Source organism: Marmota monax, unplaced genomic scaffold (genome assembly GCF_021218885.2).
Source record: "Marmota monax isolate L192 unplaced genomic scaffold, Marmota_monax_Labrador192_F-V1.1 WCK01_AAM20220418_F8-fsc00154, whole genome shotgun sequence".
Taxonomy (NCBI): Eukaryota; Metazoa; Chordata; class Mammalia; order Rodentia; family Sciuridae; genus Marmota; species Marmota monax.
The window spans coordinates 2,688,593-2,708,134 of NW_026691933.1; the positions used below are offsets into that span (position 1 = coordinate 2,688,593).

Consider the following 19,542-nt stretch of genomic DNA (forward strand, 5'->3'; position numbering starts at 1 on the left):
AAAATATATTATTAAGTGGGAAAAGTTGCCAAGAAATAACAATCTCCCATTATTAGATAGACAGGCAGATTGACAGAGAGATGTACAGATAGATTTGTTACTCATGTGCACATGGAAGGAAAAATATTTATGTGAATTGATAAATATCAAACTGTTAACAGTATTTATCTCAAGGTAATGAAAATTCAGCTGGTTTTTAATGTCTTTTGTGTTTTATATTGTTTGCTTTTTTAAATAAAGTATATTTTAATTTTTGTGAACAAAATATAGTTCTTCAGCTCTAGCAAAACAAAATGCAATTATTATACATTTCATCAGATTATAGTTTAGTTCCTTGATGCCCAAGTGAGTCACCTTGTTAATTTAGAGTAAAACTATTTTTAGACTCAAGGTCTTTGGCTGTAAGCCTTGTACCCTGTCCATTATTCCAGGCTATGTTTCAAACCAAAGCATGAGTAGGGTTCCTGCCTTTCAGGGGCTAATGACTGAGAGGAGATAAGGTATACAGGTGGAAAGCAATGGCCATACATTCTAAGATGCTATCTATTTAACTAACTGTGGCAAATCCTCTTAGAAGGTGGAGGCATATAAATCTCAAAAGAAAATGAAATGTAACACTGTACGATACATATTGCAAATTCTTATAAATTCAGAGAAGGGGAGATAAGACCTGTCTCAGAAAAGGCTTCAGAGATGGAGAAGACTAAGATCAGGAGGGTATTTCCCCAAGAACACATTAAGGCAACATGAAAATTATTGACGGTAAAAGTAACAAACACCACACATGTGCTGGGGAGCAGGGGAACAGGAATGAACAGGTGGAGTAGACCTGATCACAGAAGTCTACGGAAGCCAAGAGAAAAATGGTCTAGATAGGACCAGGAAAGAATGGGAGCCATGAGCAACTTTCATCAAGGGAATCACTGGATGAATGGCACTTACGTGGTCTCAGTATTCCAGAAGTGTGCAGGGTGGATTGGCAAGAGGAGTCCTAAAGACCAGACATAGGGTATGGATTGACATCAGGCAGTGGAAAGTGACAAGGACCAGAATTGGAGGTGACAGCGAAGGGTTGAGAGTTACACAAATCTCAACGTTTTGAAAAGATGTCTTTGTAAACAGTGATCCCTGACAGAGACAGATGGTTTAAGGTGAGCCTCAACATCTCAGAAGGAAGAACAAAGTGTACAGAAAACAGTGAGTGCTCCTGTTATTAAATTATAACTCTTTAGCTACGTAGATTTAAGCACTGGAGCAGAGGGACCAAGTTCAAACTTCCAACTCACAATATACTTTGATTCTGTCCTGAAGCTTCAACCCTGCACCTCTCCTTGCATGCAACTATCACAAACACAAGCCTATGCTGAAAGTCTGGAAGACAGACAAGTCAATTCCAATGAAGGAAAATGACTTCAAAAACAATCAAGAGACCTCCATATAGGAATGTGGGACCAATAGCCCTTTGTTTATATGTAGGAACAGGATTTTATGTAGCTTAAATAGCAATTGAATGTTTTTATATGTTTGTGAAAGAGAAAGGAGAAATCCTAAGTGTAGAAAAAGAACTAAAATACAAGTATGTGTGTCTTTCCTGTGTCTCCCTTGGTATTCTATGTTTTGTTTTGTTTAAAGCTTATTTTAAGAAATGACTTATTTTTGGTCCATCTCTCCCCACCTTCGTTGGGTCAGAGAGGCCGGTTTAGATTGGACATCATATCCTCTGAAACCTTTAAGCAGACAGTGCTTTGAATTTCATCTCTGAGATCAGATGACATCCAAATCCACTTAAATGTTTAGCTGGGGTGGTTTTTGATGTCACTGGAGACCTTGATGAAATTACAATCCTATTAGTCACGATGGGAGAAGACAGGAGACCTGAGGTGGCTAATGTTCCATTCATAACAAGAAAGAGCCATTTAGCATTTGTAAAGGGCATTGATTTCTGATAGTTCCCTGAAGAACAAGTCTGAAGTGAAGAAATATGACCAGAAAAAGCTTGGGAAAGAAATGATAGAAAAGGCTAGATTGCATTTATCCAAACAACTTAACTCTGTGTAATTTTTACAACTTCACTTGAATCCAAAGAATTGGGTCTTCATGTAAATGTGGGTAAGAGGAAGGGCATGCTTAGCTATGCAGAGATTCTGTTACTGAGAAATCTGGGGAATTACACTATGTCTTTGATTGATGCCAAGGAGGTGCCTCTAAATATAAAGGGTAAATGGAGGTTATGTGCAAAAGGCTTTTAATCTGGGTGATAAATTGCCAGATTCCATTATGCCTAATGAGTCTCATCAATGCATAGCTAGACTCAAGAAAATAATAAGACCCCTTTCAAATCCTAGTATAAACAAATTAGAAGAATTAATAATAAAATTCCTATTAATGTGTATGCAATTTCAAGAAGTTAATGAAGTCACTTTGAAAACTTTGGCTAATGTATTTTTAGCTTTAAAAAAATGCCTGATCATCAAAACAGGTCTTCTTTAGTTTTTTCCCCCCTCTAAATATATCCTCTGCAACACTTAAAGGATTACAGTTTTTTTTCTTTTCTTTTCTTTTTTTCTTTTTTGTTAACTCTTCTCCAGGGAGGGCCCTGCTTAGAAGTTAAGGGATATGACAAAGATAGTGTTGCAAGCCTTTGAAAGTGTAAGATGCTTATTGACCTGAAAATAACAAATGAGATTTATTCAAGCGAATTTGCCAACTCTCCTAAACTGCCTCCTAACCCAATAGAGAATACTGGAAGTTTTCAGTCACCTGCCCAGCAAGACATAAGTCTTTTGCTTCTCAATGTAAAATTTCTGGTAGGAAACAAGAAGAAGGGTCGACAAACATGTATACGTGGTTCAAAAGAGAAATAGTTCTCTCTAATCAGCTAAGATTCTAGTACCAAATGACACAAGTTCTACTGGTTTTGCATCAAAAATTTTGTACAAGAATCCATCCATCAGGAATTAAAAATCAGACTCCTACTTCTTGCCAATAGGTTTCTATAGTCAAGCATTTCATCAAAGCATGAGAGAGATGAGAAAAAAAGTAGCCCTTGATTTGTAGCTGAATCCCTATACAATCAGACATCCGTATGTTTAGATTTCCATGAAAATGAATGTGTGTTCCTTAATGCTATGTGAAATAAAATAACTCATAGTTTTTGGATGCCACGAAAGGGCATGAGATGGCAGTGATTTCCACTTTAGAAGTTAAGAACAAATCTGCTTGTGATATTCCTACATCATATTCATGGTGTCTGGCCCACGGTAAGCACTCAATAAATATTTCTTCAAATCTGAATGGAAGAGTGAGTTCTTTTATACAGAGTATGTTATGTAAAGTTTGTACATCCTCTGTTTCACAATAAAAATAATATATGTTCTCACCCACATATGCTCTAAGCTCTGAATCAATAAAGAATGAGAGCCTTTCCCTCCTCCTCAAAGTTTCCTTTCCTGGGCTGCTTGTGGGCCGCCACTGCTCGTTCGTCCTTCACACCTGAGTACTTCACTACTAGGCTTTCTCCTCCTCTCACTTGTCACGGTCTCGTCTCTGTTTATTTTCCTTCATATTTTCTAATCATAGATTCATTGAGTTGCATGACTTCCACAAATTCCTCTATGCAACTCTGCCCTGAAATATTTAGAAACTTACCATTATTCTGAATTTTGTAAGGGATAAATGATAGGATTAATCTAAGGTCCCTACCCTCCATATTTATAAACACTTTTCTTAAAAAATGCAAGCATGCATTTAAAGTTAAATGACAACATTAATGTCAAATGAATGAACAAGCTGAACAGCCATAATTAGAGAGGAAAGAGAGTCCTGTTATTCTGGCAATGCTGAAGTATATGGGAATGATCCTTAAAATCTGAGTGGAATTCATCTTTTGAGAGTTTAGGGAGAGGAGAATGTAAGGAGCATCAATTGTTATAGGAAGACAGTAAAAATGAGAAATTACCTGGCTGGTTAGGGGCTATATAGGAAACTTCTAGGTCAACCATGAAGGTTTTTTTTGTTTGTTTGTTTGTTTTAGGAGAGAGAGAGACAGAGACAGAGAGAGAGAGAGAGAGAGAGAGAGAGAGAGAGAGAGAGAGAATTTTTTAATATTTATTTTTCAGTTTTTGGTGGACACAACATCTTTATTTTTATTTTTATGTGGTGCTGAGGATTGAATCCAGTGCCTCACGCATGCCAGGCAAGCGCGTTACCACTTGAGCCAACATCCAACCCTGAAGTTTGAATATAAGAATCATGAGGAATGCAGTGGAAGGCAGGTAGACCCACTCCATTTTATTCCACAGGGGGAAAGAAAAGAAATTATTTGGAATAAGGCTGCAATAGACAATAAAAGTGATCTTTTTCTATTTTCTACTCTCTATAAAGTAGAGATAGCTCATCTCTCCATGTTTATTCCAAAATCTATGTTACTTTGCTCATGTCAGCTATTTCCCCAGTGCGTGGCAATAACAATCTTCTTGGATTCAAAGGCTGATAAACTTGGAAGTATCATTTGTGTTTGTCTCCAACTCTAACATCCTTTGAAGGTTTATTAACCAAAATCACCTTGATGATGCTTTAAATAAATATGTATCTTACAATGTGTTCCAAATAAATAGGGAGAAATTTTAGGACCAATGTTTTCAACTGTTAAATGATGAATAAATCTATGCTACTCCACCTTCCAAACATCTTTCACATTTCCATTTCTCCTTAGGACCTTGCAAGCACTCAGAATTTCCTTGACCAGTTAAATACTATAGGCTACCTCTAGGTGAAATCTTTCCCTCTAATATCAATATCCTCTTTGTAGAATTCTCTGGAAAAATATCAATGTAATCACAGCACCCATTTGTCATACCCACATAGCTCAGCGATGTCATCTTAATGCAAACACTTCATAAATAGGGAAATAAAATATTTAGGAATAATCTTACAAAATATGCACAAAATCTATGTGAGGAGAACTATAACATTGATGAAGTAAATCACAGAGTTAAATAAAAGATCTAATCCACGTTCATGGAAAGGTTGATTTAATATACCAAAATTGTCAGTTCTTCCAAACTTGGTCTTTAAATTCATTGCAACCCCAATAAAAATTCCAGCCAATTATATTGTGCATATCAAGAAAGTGATTCTAAAATTTATATAGAGCTGGGTGTGGTGGTGCACACCTGTAATTCCAGCCACTTGGAAGGCTGAGGCAGGAGGATCGAAAGTTCAAACCGAACCTCAGCAACTTGCTGAGGCCCTAAGTAACTTAGTGACACCTGTCTCAAAAATTAAAAGGGTTGGGCTGTGGCTCAGTCTTTAAGCACCCCTGGTTCAATCTCTGGTATAAAGGAAAACAAATCTGAAATTTATATGGAGAAATAAAATATCCAGATTAGCCAGCACAGTATTGAACAAAAAGAACAAAGTTGGGGATTGACATAACCCAACTTCAAAATATACCATAAAAGCTACAGTAATCAAAATAATGTGGTATTGATCAAATAATAGACAAACAGATAAATGGACCAGAATAAAAAGTACAGAAAGAGACCCACATAAATGTAGTCATCTGATCTTTGACAAAAAGCAAAGGGTATACAATGAAGAAAACAATATTTTCAACAAATTAGTGCAGGATCAACTGGACATTTACATGCCAAAAAATGAATTTAGACACAAACAATGAATTTAGACACAGACTTTACATTCTTCAAAAAAAAAAATAATCCAAAATGGATCACAGACCTAAATATAAAACACAAAACTATAAAATTCCTATAATAAAACAGTATAATGAGGAGCAATCCTGCTCCTTGATATTTACCCAAACGACTTGAAAACTTACATCCCTACCAAAACATGCACATGGATATTTATAGTAACTTTCTTCATATTTATGGTACCTTATTAAAACTTGGAAGCAACTAAAATATTCTTTGGTGAATGAATGAATAAATAAACCATGACATTTGTAGACTTTGAAATACTAGTCAACATTATAAAGAAATGAGCTATTGGGCAATGAAAAGACACAGAGGACACTTAAGTACACAGAACTAAGTGAAAGAGCCAATCTGAAAAGGCTATCTGTTGTATGATTCTAGCTAAACAACATTTTAGAAGAAGCAAAACTATGGAGACAATAAAAAATTAGTGGTTCCAGAGTGAATCTGAATGTGATTATGGATGAGAAGTGACAATGTTGTATAAATAGAGATTTCTTAATTGTGACATATGGACAGCTTCCACAGGCTATGTTGCTAATGGGGGTGGCTATGCATGTGTACGGTACAGAATATTTGGGAAATCTCTGTAGCTTCTGCTCAGTTTTGCTGTGAGGCTAAAACTGCTCTTAAAAATAAAGCCAATTAAAAACAAATAGGCATAAAATCTACTTTTCTCTGTTCTGTTGGTCCTTGGGAAAAGGAGAGTCATGTTCAAAGTATGTTAAAATAAAAGCCATACATCTGGAGAAGTAATTACCTTCAGGAAAACACTCACTAAACTTTTTGCTCAAGGCCAAATTAACTGTCTTTCCTCTACTCTGAAATGTTCAGAGGGCTCCTGAAATTCTACATTAAGCACAGACCACAAAGTCAACTGGATTTCACACTTTCCTAGAAGGACAACTTCTAGTTTACAAACTCAGGTATTTCCTATCCCTATACGTCTCTCACAGTGGGCCTGCACTGTTGCAGCCAGGAGTGGAGAGAGCCCATGCTGATCTGGCTATGGCCAAGTCCCTAAGAGCAACCCTTTCTCAGTGAAAAATTCCTCTGTTGCAACTTGCAATGTTGTTCGAAGTGATAGATACTCATAAACAGAGCGTTCCCTATAATCTTATTCTGTCTTTGGAATTTTAGAACTTACCCACCACAGGTTTGTTTTTTTGTTTGTGTGCATGTGTTCCAAAATTGTATTCATCTAGGGTGTTAGTAATAATATAAGAAGAAAAAGTGGGCCATGAGTGGGCAGAACTGTGAAGCGAATCTACCTTATATTTAAGTATCTGAACAAGAAATTGATAATAACCTGTAAATCATTAAGAGTTGTGTGCAAATGAACATAGGAAATCTAAAGAGGGAGTTGAGTTCAAAGTCTGAAAGATCAGCACAGGGAGGAAAGGGACAATTTCAATTCAGTGAAGTTGGCTCTGAAGAGGTACCCAGGAAATAGCAGTGTAGAACTGGGCAGCACAGTCAGGCACAGGTACAATAAATATTCACCAAACATTGCTGGATGGATGAATGAACGAACAAATGAATGAATGAATGAATGAATGAATTCATAAGAACTTAAGTGCTGGAAACAAGGAACTAACTCCAATATATATCAGCTGACACCCTAAGTTCAGTCTATTCAAACCTAACAAAATAAATCAATTTATAAAGGCAATAGTATCAGAAATTAGGAACAAACTCCAATAAATGGTCACTAATCTTTGAAACTACATACATTCAATCCCATGTACAACCAGGTCAATATGGCCTCCCTTTTTATTCCTCAATATGAACCAGGGAATATGAGAGTCAACCCCAGCTTCTCCTTTTCTCCCATTTGCCTGAATCCCCATGCCAAATTCTGTTCTCTTGCTTCTATACTACTGTTGTCACTGTCATGAAACATCTGTCTTCATTGATCTCCCTGAGACTTCCTGGTTCCCATCTCATCCCACGCCCGTCCTCTAAACTCCAGGCCTCGTGATTGTTCTTAAATTTAGATCTGATCACCACAGGCCCTCCTTCAAACCTTCCAGTGGTTTCCTACTGTCTATAGAATATAGTCAGAGCATTTGGCCCTTACATATCTTTCTAATCTTCTCTTCCCTCATTCCTTCTCTTGATCACACTGGGATTACAGACAGAAGAGTCAGAACAGCACAGTCACTAAGAGCTGATCCACAGTAGCACTAGACATTGAGTGGAAAGAGAAGGTAACATGAAATAAAGGGGATGAGATCATGACATATTCCATTCCTGCAGAAAACCTGGCTTCCTTTTTGAATGAGTACACACAACCTCACAGCTCTGTAAAGACACTTAAAATAAATGATTGGCCTGAGTTCATCCAGAAAATGGGCAGAAATGTCTGAAACACTAGGTATAATAGTTTTGAAGTTCCCTGAATAAAAGATATTAGTGAAATATAACAATAAAATCCCTACAGGAGAGTGTCCTATCCTGTTTTTTGAGTCATCAAATTCTCATTCATCTACAACTAACCATTGGAAACCCATGTATCTCTCTTATTTATTATTTTAGCTTAATACTCCCCAAATGATAGGTAATCAAAATAGAAAAATCTGTCCCCAAACTCAAACTGCAATACTACTCCTCCCAAAGCTAAATTTAAATTACTAGGGATTAGTCAAAATTTCAAATTATTAAGTTTATTGATGGATTCTCAACAGTACATAGGCTAAAATAAGTAAAACCTTACAGCAACCTTATTATATTCTTGGTGGAGGTTGCACCAAAGAATTTTGTCAGCAAACACACTATTTAGGCTCCAATAAGCAAGTAAGATGGAGTAAATTATTCCCATTACCATTCCTCATCTGGATCAAAAACTGTGAGGAAAAGCAAGGGAAAGCATTTAGCTAAAGCATTTCATATCACACGCTCTGAGGTTGAGCCAAAGGATGCTAGGAGGATACGTTTAAGGGGCATCTTTAATTTCTCTCCAGCTAAGCATCCAGTGCCCCCTTATTTGCCAGAAAAGAATTCTGACACCACCTACTCTATGCAAAACTGTGTGCAGGTTAAAATAATGCAGCAGCATGTCTGTGTTCAAAGGAAGACATCATGTGTGAGGACAGAAAGAAGACAGAGGACTGACTGAGAAGAGGGAGGGGACAGAATCCACTACAGCTACTGTCACAGCCCACTCAAAACATCAGCCGTCACAGACCAGACCAAGCTGGGACAGAAGTAGGGCTTTCCGAGGTGTATTCTGTGTACCAGTGGCATTTTTCTGAAGTGACTTCAGACGGTTCACAGAGAAATCTACTTGTACACTAATAACTACACACTGATTTCAGTGTATATTAGGAGAAAATTGAAAATTAATAAAACTAAACTTCTAACTTCATGATTTCATGAAGATTCTTTCTTATGGTTATACTAATTAACAAGAGTAAGAAAAAAATAGCAGGCAAATAATAATAAGGAAATATTGAAAATATTTGGAATAAGAAAAAGAAATTGCAGTTACACCTACATGAGTGAAATCTGGGAAAATCTGGACGAAAACCAAAGCCATAAGACAAAGAACATTCATGAAACGAAAAAAGTCTAGTGTTAATCTTAAAAGGACTCCATATAGTCGTCAAATGGATTCTTTCCCTCTTGGTTTTTAAGATAGATTACAGACACTAAACAGCATGAATTCTTACATAAACTCTCTAATTTTCACAGAATTACCAGGCTGGAGAATCAGAATCCAAATTCTTAGCTCCCACCTGCCAAGTTTTGCATCCAATTGCTCCTTTTACCCCATGTAAATCTCAGGTGGGTGTGGGGCCAGAAAGTGGCAAGTACAATTAACCCACCACCCTCCTTCCCAGGTCTAGCAGGTCCAGCAGCAGCCGTGCATTTCACAACCAGGGAAAGGGCATCAGAGGGAATGCAGCATCTGCCACCTAGGAAATTAAATGGAAAGAAGGAAACCTTTCCCCATTCTGTTTCATCCCAATTCAGAACATCTTAATTGCAGAGAGGCTAAGCTCATTAAGTGCAGCTCAGCCACCATCAGAAGATTATCAAGTATTAAATTTAAAACCTATATGGTCTTCATTCTCTCTGATAAAATTCTATAAGGGTATTTTTCCAGAAGCCCAATCTTGGAATGACTGTGGAGTAGTGATTTGTTAAGGAGCTTATTCTACCAATGCGGATGTGAGCAATTTGTTTCTAATTATTTCATTAAACAAGCTTTATAAGAAACTCTAATAGTAAAGTAACTCATGCCACAGAAAGCTAAATCCTGGTGCTCTCAATATCCAGATAATATAACCATGCTACCAAGAGTGATAGTCAAAAATGGTAGTCTACAGGTAACAATAGAACTCTATTTACAAAAGACACCAATGGCGCCTCATGCAAAATAGGGTTTACGTATATCCTTCCTTGAATTTGCTGCATGAATTCATATTTCAACTCTGCATTGGTCGAAAAGCATCATTTCACACTTCATTGCCCTAACAAATAAATTAATAAAACTCACCGTGTTTCCTGTAAATCTTGATGTGCGCATCTCTCTGGATTCGAAATAATAATCTTCTCTTAGTCTTGCCCTTGCATGTCCTTTGAATCATCCTCAGAGAAGGAATGATTTTTCTGGATCACCCCACCCTGCATCTGAGCTCCAGATGTGTGCAAACTGGAAGCTATCCAAGGCCGGGAAGAAGTCTCAGGGCTAGAGATGGCCTCATCCTTTTATGCCAAGTGAAGGGACGAAAGTCATCAAGATTTTCTTGTTTCTCTTAAAAACCCACAAAATACTAGTCCCATCTCTCTAGGTTAAAAATATAGTAAAATTATAATAAAACACCCTCACACCCTTATCTTTCCTTGGATTGTCATTTGATGTGCATGGGAACCATGGCCTTCTTATGTATTTACTTTTATATTCCTAGTACCTGGTACAGGTAGGTACCCATTGCCTGGCATAGTACGTACTCAATAAACACTTGTAGAATAAACAAGAAAACATCATTATATCATCCAAATCTAAACAAACAAAACAATCCAGTGTAATGTTAGGACGCTTCAAAGTGTGGTAAAATGCATAAAAATATGTTCACCAAAGATCTCATAGCCATCCCTGTGCAAGATATCTTGTGATATAAAATAGTTAAAATTGGGATTCAGAGTCAGATGAAGGGAATCAGACCAACACAACTGAAAGTCAAGCAAGCAAATGGATACATGTACCTATTTGGAAACATGTGCATAATATTATACTATGTCTGTGAAAAAATGATGTGCAGAAATGCAGTGGGAGGAAGAGAGAGGAAAGAATGTTTAAATTTTAATCTCATCTTTGAGACCTAAAATCAAATTTATCTTTTTAGAAAGGAAAAAAAAAACCAACCATCTATTTGTTTTTTCCCTCTAAAATATTTATTTGTATATTTATGTTCATACACAAACAAGATTTATGCAAGCACATTAAAAAATCTGAAAGGTCACATACCAAACAGTTCTGAATCATGGTGTTATTAAATTTGAGGTCTGAGGGGGGGTATTCTTCACTTTTTACTTTATGCATTTCTATGTTGTCTGGATATCTTATAGTGAGCAAGTATCATTTTTTGTGGGAAAACAATTATTATATTAAAAGAAAATTTTACAGTTTTGATTTTGATTTACAGTTAAATTTTAATTTACAGTTAAAATTTACTTACAATTATGTTACTGTATTTTGTGACATATATTGAGTGTTCTAGTATTTCAATGAATCTTTATTGTTGGGATTGCCATGAACCGAAGATCTCAGATGACCAGTATTATTTTTCTGCAGTCTACTTTTAGGAAAAAGAAGTCAATGTTATAAAAATAAAATTTCCATCAAACATTAGGGAATTGTATCATTTTTCCATAGTAAGTAGTTTTAGGATATGGCCTTCATACCAACCATTGAGATTTTTCATTTATCTAACTCCATCCTTGTCTCTGTGCAATGATGAGTGCTATTTGGACCTTTTCTGTTCTACGTGTGGTCCCAGAAGAGCATCTTATCAGTATCTCAGGCCTCATCAAGATCAGGACAAAATCAGAGTCCCTAGGGTTAATATCCAGGGTTCTTGGTTTTAAGAAGATCCCTAGGTGAGATATATATAACATCTGAGAATCACTAGTTTAGAAGATGAACCCTGAGTTTCTGCATGATCCTCAAACTACAAAGAAAGATAGATTTATGTCCATTAGATTATCTACTTTAAAACACAAAAGTAGACATTCTACATATTCTATAAGAAGTGCTAAATAATGGTGACCACTACACAAAATTAACTAGACATATAGTTAAACTTTTTCTGTCATCCTCCTCCAAATTGTGAGAATGACTTTAGAACACAATACACACACACACACACACGCACACACACACTCTCACACACACAACACACACACAAAGAGTGGAAATTTTCAACACTGATACATGGTTGTGAAAGTGCAATCCTGAAATTACTTGTTTTCAACACCAGATAGTACTCACACATAAGCAGTGAAAACACAGCAGATCTCAGAGTGAGGATGAGAGAGCATGGCACTTATAGAACTACCACTCCATCTCCATTGCCCATGGCAGACATCTCCAATCAATTTTGGTACTTTCTTCTCCCAGTCAAGATGCTGGACCACCAGATCTTTGCAATGAACTACCTACCACATGTTGCTGTGGCCCATGAATCTAAGTCAAAACTAAAGAAGAGACATTTCTAATATCCGCTATAAAAACTGCAGGCATGATAAATAGTCTGATTAAGGGATGATCAAGGAAGCAGAGTGTGATTTCAGGCCCTGTTAGGTAAGTAAATCAAATGTGAGATTTTGAAATGACCAAGCACTGCTCCCTATATCTAGAAATATATTTATCTCTCTTCTCTAAATGTATTAGTGAAGATGGAAATTTGAAATTAAAATTGCTGAACAACAGAGCCAGAAAGACCCCTATAGACTGCTTCTGTCACATAGGAAGAAATGTTGACTTAGAGACATTGCAATGGCCAAATCGCATAGCCAGTTTTAGCAGAGTACAAATGGAAAGGTATTATATCTCACCAGATTTCTTCCGTTGCACCATATAGCTCCAAAAATCATGGCAAACACTGGCACCATAAACTGGTTAGGGGTAGGCATATGGATTCAGATGCAACACTTTGTCATCCTCTAGTTCCAGGAAAACAAAACAGACTCTTATAGGGCAGACCACCATGTCCCTTGTATGAGTCTGTAGCTTACCTTCAGGGGCCCAGTGTTGGTGAGCTACAAAAGAAAAGTCCTCCAGCTGTCCTGTCAGCTCCTTCTAGGATCCTTGTATTCTAAGGTCTCCAAAAGGTACTCAGGTTTAACACACTCAAAATGAAACTCATGATTTGCACCACACACCAATGCCAAAGCAACAACAAGCCTTGTCTTCTCTTCTACTAGTTCTCTATCAATAAGATACTATTCATACAGTTAAACAGGACCAAGAAGTAGGAGGAGTAATCAATCTCAAATCCAATTAACATCATCACCAATTTTATCCCTATATATCTTGGGAACTATACCCCTCTCTGTATCTTCCTCATTACCATGCTAGTCTTAACTATTCTTATCTCTTGCCTAGATTTCTATAATAGCTAATTAACCATTATTCTCAAATGTATTGTATCCTCTTCTTAATCTGTACCACATAGTAGTCAGAATGATGTTTTCCAACTCAGAATTTCATGTCACTTACCTCCTCTTTAGTAATCAATATCATCATCTCATCGGTTTCAATATGACACTCAGGTCCCTACCTCTCTCTCTCTTGCCCCACTCCTTTGTCCTCCCCTAACTCTCAACAAAATCCTCTCAGATTTTCACAATTCTTCCCATCGCAGGACCTTTGCACATGCCAATTCCTCTTTCTGCATCCTTTTTTATACTTTACATAACAGCTCCAGACTTCCTCAAGGAATTCTTTACAGTTTCCCTAGGGTATGTCATCTCTCATGGAAAAGAATTCCCCCCTCCTTAGGAGACTTGCATCAGTTTCTAATTATACATTAACTAACATAATATCTGATTTATATCTGTCTCCTTACCCACCACCTCATTCTCAGTAGTGTACCAACTCCATGAGAACAAGCTAACGACATTTTAGCTCACTATTTTATCCTTAGTGCCTAACCAAAGGCCATACATACAGTAGATACCCCCAAAATATCAAGTGAATGATGAATGGAGGAGTGAAGGTCTGGTGCTTAAGCTTATGTCATTGTTTATGAAGGAACTAGCAGAATAATCATTCACAGCTTCTAGGCACATGTAAGAGTAATGTATCCTAAGATTTCCGAGGAAGGTAGCCCTGTGCCTGTATCAGCTATTTATAAAGCCCACCCTGTCTCTCTGCAGAGAGTCCCAGTCTTGGGAGACCTATGTGTCTTAAGACCACCCAAATGTTTTGTGTCTTCTCAGACTGATTCTTCCACTTGGTCATACCCCAGAAGTCAAGGAAGAGATGCCAGGTACATAGTTACCCCAGTTAGTCCCAGGCAAGGGATAATGATTAACCTGAGACAGAACATATTAGAAGGAAGTTCCTAAATGCTCAGGTATTTATTAGAGACTCAACACAGACAGATAGCACAAACACAGTGTTCTGCTCTTTATCATAGTCTGGAAGCAGGTTCTAACATCCAAAGCTGATAATTAGCTGCCCTTAGTGATCCACATATTTCTAACCCTGTGTCATAGTGTTTCTGTGATAGTTAAGATAGTTAGAAAGTGTGGTCCTGTGCTTGTTCACACATTCAGGTGGACACAGGTCTGTGGGCTCTTCCTTTCCCCCTCTCACTTGTCAGAGAACACCAAGTGTTGAGCCATGAACTAAATTATTTTCATACACAAATTCTTCTGCTTTCAGAGTGACCATCTAGTGACCTGTTTCTTCATCAATAGGATCCTGAAATTGAAAGTAAGTCCACAGTAGGGTTTCCAGGACATCCAGCAACCTGTTAACAAGAATGTACCCTCTTTAGATAATGCTTGAAGCATCTCCATCAAACCCTTTGCACTGAAGTAGTCTTCCATATTACCCCCAACATACACTCCCAACTAAGAAGGGCAGGAAACCTTCGGTTGGTAACACTCACCTATCCAAACAAACAAACAAAAATTCGTGAAAAGAAATTAGGTTGAGTCCTGTGGGCAATTCCTGCCAAGCTGGCTGTGCCTCTGCCTCTGCGGGCCTGCTGCTGCCAGCGTCTGCATCTGCTGCACAGAACAAGTCCATGCTTGGTCTCCTTTGAGCCGTAAGAGGGGAAAGATTGGGTCCCAGGGCTTCTATTTTAGGACGGGAAATTATCAGCCTCTGGGAATGTTCTGAGCATCCGCAATATGAATGGCTCCTTGGCTTTCCTGTGTCATGTCCCAAAGATGTGCAGACCAGAGGGGACACACAATGCTACAAACATACAACCAAAGCCCCTGGGGGACCATGTCCATACTGGTTCCTCCTTTAATCCAGTTCCTCATAGCTAATACCCTCAGGCCATCCATGATCTTTGTCCACTCTCTTATTTAATTAAATAATTAAAATATTAAATATCCATTTCCTCCCTTTTCTAAAGTGACATTTTTTTGTTTTTTTCCTGGCTATGTCCCCATTTTCCTAAACAGGATTTCCATATCCCATCACCCTTCCCATCTGCCTCTTATTTCCTCCAGAGTGGATTGTCTTAACCCTGCCACAAATCAGAAACACTTGCAAAATCGAAAACACACACGTGCATGCACACGTGTGTGAGTGTGCACATGTATGTGTGCACATTCGTCTTGTCTATAAGTATGCCACACCCCAGACAAATTAGGGCAGCCCTCTGGGGAATGGGGGTTGATCATTGATGACATATACAGGCCTTTCAGGGTGAGAACCATTGCCTTAGAACTTATTCTCCTAATTGTAAATTTTACTTTCATTTATGTATTCAGAATTTATTTATAGATAACATTCATTTTTATTTATTGAGGATTTTATAGCACCCAGCATTGTGTTGGGTACCAAGAATGCCTAGCTATATCTATAAATCCTTCTTTTGTTGATGGTCTGGATATCCCTACCCTCAGCCCCCCCCCCCATGTTATTCTCACTTGTACCTTTCCTAAAGAGTTCTCTGTCTCTCTCATCATCTTCCTCCTGAGGACTCCCAAATCTAAATCTTCAGTCCAAGCATCTACCTTGCTACTCAGACTTAGCATATCTAACTATATATTAGACATGTTGACTTGAGTGACCCATGAACAAGTCAAACTTGAATCAGACCCATGGACATGACCTGTCAAGAGTGAAATGTCTCCACTTTCCACTGAACCTACTCTTCTTTCCCTGACCCCTAATGGCCCCATGTTTAACTTGGAGGATCTTGCTTCCTCTCTCCTGTACTCAAACCCCTTATTCTCTAAATCTGTTGTTGTCATCTCTAAAACATTGGGTCCCTAAGAAAGGCCCTCATCTTGGTCTCTAAAGGTGCTGATGGGTCTCTCTGCCCCTTACCTAACTCACCAGCCCCAATTAGAATGAATTATGAACCTTCATTAAGGCTATAGGATACAGAGCAACCTGTGCTTCCTTTTGCCAGTTGGGCTTTCTTACCCCACCCCCATGGACTCACTGATATTGACTTTTCTACCCGCAAAACTTGCCCCACCCTAATGCATATACATGCATTCTGATTAGTTATGTTGCCATTATACAAAGTGCATATCTCAGAGATTAGACCACTAAAAAAGTGTAATGATGTGTCTGTTTCTATATTCCCAGTAAATGGTGAACACCCAAAAGACAATGACTATGACTACATTTGCATTTTTAAATTTTTTTTTTCAAAGTTGCAGAACCTAGAACAAGGCAGAAACACCTCAATTGTCTGTCAATGAATGAATAAAGACATAGCTTCCCTCCCTTAGGAAGCTTAAAATCTAATAAATTAATTTTAGCTTTTATATACATTTATAAGTCCAGAGATAATATCTTTTCTCCTAAACTCTTAACTATACATCCCAAAGACCCATCACACTCAAGTACAGATAAGACAATTTAATTCAGCATTGGGAGAATCTAGCTTACTACAGTGTTCCAAGAATATAAAGGGATCATTACCTAGGGTTAAATTATAAGGTTTTTGTAAAATAGCACTCTTAGAAGGCAAAAGGGCCTAAAACTGACCCTTAACTGGCCAAATTTGATTTGAAATCTGATTTGATCAGAAACGTTCTCAGCAGAGAACTAGTCTAAAGTCACCTCCGTACAGAAATCAGATTATCTGTCTAATTAGGCAAATACCAGGGCTGGTTGGCCGACTCCAGAGCTACTGACTGATCTGACAGTCTCACATTCAAGCCAAACAGTTCTTTTTGGAAATGAGACTTTGGGATGTTATATCAGAGATGTGAATAAGTGGACCATAGCGTTTCAGAGAGGAATTAGACATTATGCTTATTTTATTAGAGATTTGAGTAGAAACCACTGAGCCCTTGAGTAATAAACTCAGTTTGACCTTGTCAAAGATCCTACATCCTGCAGCATTTTGAAAAGTTGTTGGTTCTGCCTCTTTGTTCCAAGTTGTTTGAACTTCAGTTGAGCACACGAAAGCTTTCAGTTATCAAAAATGTGCTTATATATGCACATTATTTCATGTTCATCTGCACCTGCCTAGCAGTCATCACCAGAGGCCCTAGAAATATTCAGAGAACCACTGAAGTGTGAGCAATACTTAATAAAAAATTCTTGCAGTTTTAATTACAAACAAAAAGCAAGCATGTTTCAACTCTATAAAATGGATCTGGAATATCCAGGGAACTGGTGCTGTTTATAGCCACATCAATTATATTCATCTTTCATACTGAGTTAGTACAGCATTAGATTGTTACACAAAATAAAGCTACAGGTTACAATGTTTATGTAAATATTACTTCTATACCTGTGTCAGGAGTTCTGTCTAGCCCAGCCTACAAAATAAATAGGAAATAATAAATGATGATGACTTTACCCTTCTTGCCACGAAGGTCTTTTTGTTCTCTAAGTCATCCTCCTATCTATGAAGCAAAGGACCACCAAGAACCTATGGGCTATAGGCATGGAGAAGGAAAATTGCTATGTTTTGTCTGAAGTCACTTAGTAATAAGGAGAAATCAAGGAGAAAACTGGTATAAGAGCTTCTCTTTCCTTCTGGGCTGTGACTGCAAAGTTGCCATAATAGAAGATGATGTGAGAGGTTCTTATCAGTGATCTTGGTCCCATTTGTTTATTCCTTCATTCACCAATTGCTTCATACCCTTTACTGGCTCCTCAGAGCACAGAGCAATTAGACAGAGTACTGCCTCTTAGAGGAGCTCCCTGCACAATGGGTGATTCACATAAGTAGTGACACTAATTGGTCAATATGAGGATGAAGACATGCATTATTAATTCACCCTTTCAACAAATATTCTGTCTGGACTTCTGGAAGTCAGAGAGTATATTAGGTTCTAATGAAGTAAAAAGTAGTCTTTTTCCTTTGAAACATTCTTTGGAAGTATTTAGATAGTTAATATCCAGTTATGAAATAGTGAGATCAGAGGCCAAATTTATGGGAACACCATCCCTCCAATAACAAAATCCCTCCACTAAGATGTAGAAGTTCAGGGAAACTCTCTGAGGAGATATACTGTCCCACATAAGAACCAAGTATGGATATGCTTTAGTTGGATAAAGTAGGTGCCAATGGTGGTAGTATGTTTTAGATATAAGGTGCCCCCCCCCAAAAGTTCATGTGTGAGACAATGCAAGAAGGTTTAGAGGTGAGGTGATTGGGTTATAAGAGTCTTAACCTAATCAGTGCATTAATCTACTTGAACAGATTAACTGAGTGGGAACTGTAGGCAGGAGAAGTGGGTCACTAGGGGCATGCCTTTGGGGTTTATATTTTGTCCCTGGTGAGTGAGGAATCTTTCTGCTTCCTGATTTTCATGTCCTGAGCTTCCCTCCTCTGCCATGCCCTTCCAGATGTTCTGCTTCACCTTGGGCTCAATGCAGTTGTCCATCCATAAACCAAGAATCTGAAAACAAGAGCCCCAAATAAACTTCTCCTCCTCTACATTGTTCTTTCCAGGGTTTTTAATCATAGCAACAAAAATATCTGACTAAAACAGTGGGTAGAGGGCACTGCAGGCTGATATACCTAGAACCAGCAGGAACATGATGCATATAAAATTGTAAAGACAAAAGTCACTATTGTAGCATTTATTCAAAAGTGTTTTTATGTGACAAAGTGGATAAGAGATATTAAAACCCTTCAGCAGGATTTTGGAAATTATTATCCAAATCTTACAAATAGATTAGTCAATCAATAGTGAAACTTTATTTTTATTTATTTATTTATTTATTTATTTATTTATTGTGTGTGTGTGTGTGTGTGTGTTGCTAGGGATTGAACCTTTGTGTGTGACAACTGAGCTATGTGCCCAGTTTCTTTACAGAAACCCCATGTACCACTTTATTAGATAAACCTCAAAATACATGGAAGAGAATTAGGTCCAATATGGGGAAAGACAACCCAATTCATCAAAGAAATCATTAGAAAGTCAGACTAAAGTAAACATCTTTGGTCTCAATGGCAGACTCAGGGAGATAGGATCAAAGCTTTAAGTCACTGTGAAAAATGTACAACTCGGAGTCTGGTAGACCTCAGTGGACAGAAAATATTGAAAAGGCAGTTTTGTTCACCTGGTTTTGAAATAAAACAATTGAACATTCTCATCATTTCCCTTGAAATATTAAAAGATATGAAGAAAGTATTTAAAAACCAGACATTAG

The 19,542-nt window shown here is 37.7% G+C and overlaps 1 protein-coding gene across 9 annotated transcripts in view; it reads right to left on the reverse strand.

The window, feature by feature from the left end:
• The window catches only part of Nckap5 (NCK associated protein 5), a 969,537-nt gene that overhangs the window by 694,294 nt on the left and 255,701 nt on the right, over window positions 1–19,542 (reverse strand). Inside the window, exon 1 of one of the 9 annotated variants that reach the window (XM_058580476.1) lies at window positions 10,219–15,797. The exons of the other annotated variants lie outside the window; for them this stretch is intronic. Within the exon in view, the coding sequence (XP_058436459.1) occupies window positions 10,219–10,248 (30 nt within the window). The 5' untranslated portion in view covers window positions 10,249–15,797. Of the gene's footprint in view, window positions 1–10,218; window positions 15,798–19,542 lie in introns of those variants that run through there. 9 annotated transcript variants of the gene reach the window in all.